Raw genomic sequence first — 3876 nt, forward strand, 5'->3', positions numbered from 1 at the left:
CACCACCACCCCCATTCAGTGACAGCAGGGCAGGATTCCTCCTTAATGTCTATTCAGCAAATTCAGAAGAACACACTGGGAGAACTGCTGAAATTGTTGGGTCAAAATTAATCTCTTAAAATGACATTTGAAAAATTGGGGCTTGGATTCTGATAGGCAATCAACTGTTATATTTTTCAGTCCCCTCTTCTCACTGCTTTTCCCTCAGCTACTAATGAAACTGCTTTTATATCAAGCAAGTCCTTTGGAATTGGAAGCAAAACTGATCTGTGTGTATGTTATCTATGAGTTAATACTTTTTAATAACTTAATTGATACGAACTGACAGTGAATCCATAAAATGCATGCTTTTTGGTACTTTTTAAAGAACACCTCATTTTAATATTGTTATTTTGTCTTATTACAAGAGAAGGAAGTACTGCCTGGTTTCTGAAGCAATGTAAAGAAAATAGTCTTGAATATGTCAAAATGAGAAAAAGCCACATGGATCTTCGCAATCGTGTTTATAGCAATCGTTTCCATCTTACTGCTGGAGGTGTCAGAAGGAATATGAGTCTGTACAGTGTATACATGTTTGAGTTGCTCTTTCATTTGCTTCAGTTCTGTTGTCAGATTGGGAAGCCAGAAGACTGTAACTGCAATACACACTGGCATGTGTAAATGTGGTAGCTGGCAGGAGAAAGAAATAAATCTCTGTTTAAACATGTGTGATGAAGTCTGAGGATGGTTTTTAAAGAATATTTCAGAATGCCAACCTGGCAGATTTATGATAAGATTTATTTTAACGAATTGTTTCTGCTTTAAAGGTCAGCAAAAAGGCATGTAAGGTTGTGCTGTGATTAAGACTGGCAGGGACCCCTGCTCCAAGTAACTAGGGGCGTGGTGAGTTCTGACCATCACAACATCCCGCATCCCCAGGGCAGCTGCTATCCAGGTTGTTTCCTGACACAATTAAGAGTAGCCTCAGGCTTGCCATAGTTTGTGCTAGAGAGTATCGGCATCTCCTTCCTACATCTCTGAAGGTGGTTACAGCAGCGCCTCCCAGCCTCTCGTGCCAACAGGGTGCAGAGAACCCAGCTGATGTGGCCCTTGTGTTAGAGGCTTCTCAGGGGACTGTAGGCAAGTCAGACCCATCTATAAATATACAGGGATGTCTTCCTGTCTCATAAAGGCATTGTGAGGGTAAACATATTAAGCATTGCAAGTCTCTGTTACTTAAATAAGGAAGCCATATAAATAGCTTTGGCAGATAAGAAGTGATCTCATTCTTTCTTATTAACAGATAGAACCTACGTAAAACATAGATAATGTGCTTTTGTTTAGTGATATTAGTGAAGTTGTCTAGGTAACAATTTCAAGCAGCAGTGAGGACTGTCTGTAAATTTGGAAGCTGTCTCTTTTAATGATTCCCCATTATATACCAAGAACAGATTATTTTTTTTTTAAGTCCATATACCAAAATAACAACTGTGAAGAATTGTATGATCAAAATAGCATATATATCGAGGTTGGAAAGGAAAGAAGGTGCATTATAACTGCATGGAACAGATTTTACTTATGTCCAAAAACTTGCTTCTATTAATAAAACTTATTTTCTTGTTTTGCAGCTTGCAGGCCTGGATTCTATAAAGCATTTGCTGGAAATGTAAAGTGCTCCAAGTGCCCTCCACACAGTTTGACTTACGTAGAAGCAACTTCTGTCTGTCAGTGTGAGAAAGGTTACTTCAGGGCTGAGAAGGACCCACCAACTATGGCATGTACCCGTAAGTCTGATCAGTACCAGTATATGCAGTTCTCTTCTCCTGTGCCTCATTTATTTGTTTTTGTGTTTTAAAAAAAGGATATCAGTTTGTACATTTTGTGAAGAATCCCATTAAAGATAACAAAAAGATTTTTAAAATCAAAATTCAAACATCATATTTCTATTTAGATATCCCTAAGAATACTGACATGTTTCTTAGTTTGGTGACTTTTTAATTTGTAGTTCTGAGAGATAATACAAAGTGTGTAATCATTGTCATATAGATAACAATGTTGTGTTTTATCTACCAGTATGTATTCTAGGTACATGAAAATATGCTTGTACAAAAACTTTCAAAAAACTGAGGAGTCACGGAAAGAAAAAAACTAGTATAACATACTCTGCTGTCTCCCCAGCTTTAAATGAAAATTATAAGACAAATATCATCCCAACACAATTGAATAAAAGCTAAACTCTAAAAAAAGACAAGAAAATCTTAAAAGGAAGGAAAAAAGATGTATCCAATCAGAAGGAGATATAATTAAACTCTCTTGCATATCATCTTCTTTCAACAGAGAGTTATTCCCTCTTATACAACTGTGATAATGAAAATTCTTTAGAATTTTTGGCAATTTTTAAAATACAACATTTCGTGATTTTTTACTAACCTAAATTTGTCATTAAGACAAAACTGATGCCCAGCAATCTAGGGGCAGAAATTCTGACTGAGAAGAGATTTTTATTACTTTGATCAATGTGCTCATGTCTAGAAACGTAAAGCATAAATTTTCTTTTCACTTAATAAAATATTTCTCATAGATTTTCATATGTGGTTCATTACTCACTGGGATTCATTTATTGATCGTGAAGCAACTATATCTGTTTAATCTCAAAATCGGGAACAAACAGCAGCATTTAAAAATCTGCGGGTGAAATACTATATTTACATATAAACTCCTATTATTTAGTAAAGATGATTAAAATCTGTTTGTAAATTTTCTAAGATACCTAGTTTTCTGTGTAGCATTTTGTTAGTTCTTTTGGTGGAGGATTTGATTCAAGTACATTTTTTGCCACAGTCCTCTTGTTAAGAGAATTCTAAAAATATTAACGTGTTAAATGCATGAAGTATTTTAACAGACTAAGTATACGAAAAGCTTAAGAGATAAAACCATGAAAACAAAATAGTGCTGCAATAACCATCAGTGTATAGTCATAATTTTGGTTTGTTTACACTGCATAAGGCAGCGCCACGTAAAAATAACTGAGCTGACACTAGCAGAATTGAACTACTTCCTGTGCTCATGCTAGTCTCTCTAAATGGCACCGTACTGGGCAAATCAGGAATATACCAGGTGATTTGGAGCTGATTTACAAAGTCATAGGCACTCTATAATCCTGAGGTCATTACGTAGACCAAGACACTGTCCATCCACTAAATGGGAGTGATGGACACCAAAAATGGCATTCCTCAGATCCAAGGCACTTAGCAGAAAGTTGTCTAATCTAACCGTAGGGTTTTCAGATGGGAAGGGTCAATCCAGCCTCCAGCTACTGAAGGGACACAGGGTTCAGAGAGGCACCCCAATCCAACGCACACAATCTGCTGTCAGCTCACTCTGGAGCAAGGCACATAGGCCTACCTTTTTGCACAAAATATGTGAGAGAATAAACAATGTTGTTCCAGACTTCCCGCAGGAAAATGGTGATTACAAATAATTCCACTCAAATGAGTGCCCCAAGCACAGGCCATTAAAAACTTACGCACAGAACTAACACATCCCAGGTGCTCTTGACAGTTTCATACTTAGAAAGATGGTCTCACTCATGCATTATGCAGATGTGGTTCCACATTATTTATAAGTCATTGATTTTTCATCTCCAAAAGACAGTTCTTCTCTGAAAAAATTACTCATACATGGCATTATGTTTCCATAATAATCTTTCAGGGCACAATTTTAAGCCCCGCTACCCATTAGTATGGATAAGGTAGGGAGGAGCATGAGAGGCCTGTGGCATCAGGGAGCAGGTACCTACAACACCCCGGTGCTTTCCCAACAAAAGCGGCGTACTGAGAGCTGCTTTGGCCGAAAACTGTCAGGGAAGTCTTGCTGCCAGACCTCTCCGTTCCTGCT

At 37.5% G+C, this 3876-nt stretch overlaps 1 protein-coding gene across 1 annotated transcript in view; it reads left to right on the forward strand.

Annotated features, from left to right (window-relative positions):
- EPHA6 (EPH receptor A6) overlaps window positions 1-3876 on the forward strand; it is a 493783-nt gene that overhangs the window by 234669 nt on the left and 255238 nt on the right. The window contains exon 4 of the mRNA XM_009323940.1: window positions 1608-1763. Coding sequence (XP_009322215.1) covers window positions 1608-1763 — 156 coding nt within the window. The remainder of the gene's footprint in view (window positions 1-1607; window positions 1764-3876) is intronic.

This window comes from Pygoscelis adeliae, unplaced genomic scaffold, assembly GCF_000699105.1.
Source record: "Pygoscelis adeliae isolate BGI_AS28 unplaced genomic scaffold, ASM69910v1 Scaffold124, whole genome shotgun sequence".
In the NCBI taxonomy this organism is placed as follows: domain Eukaryota; kingdom Metazoa; phylum Chordata; class Aves; order Sphenisciformes; family Spheniscidae; genus Pygoscelis; species Pygoscelis adeliae.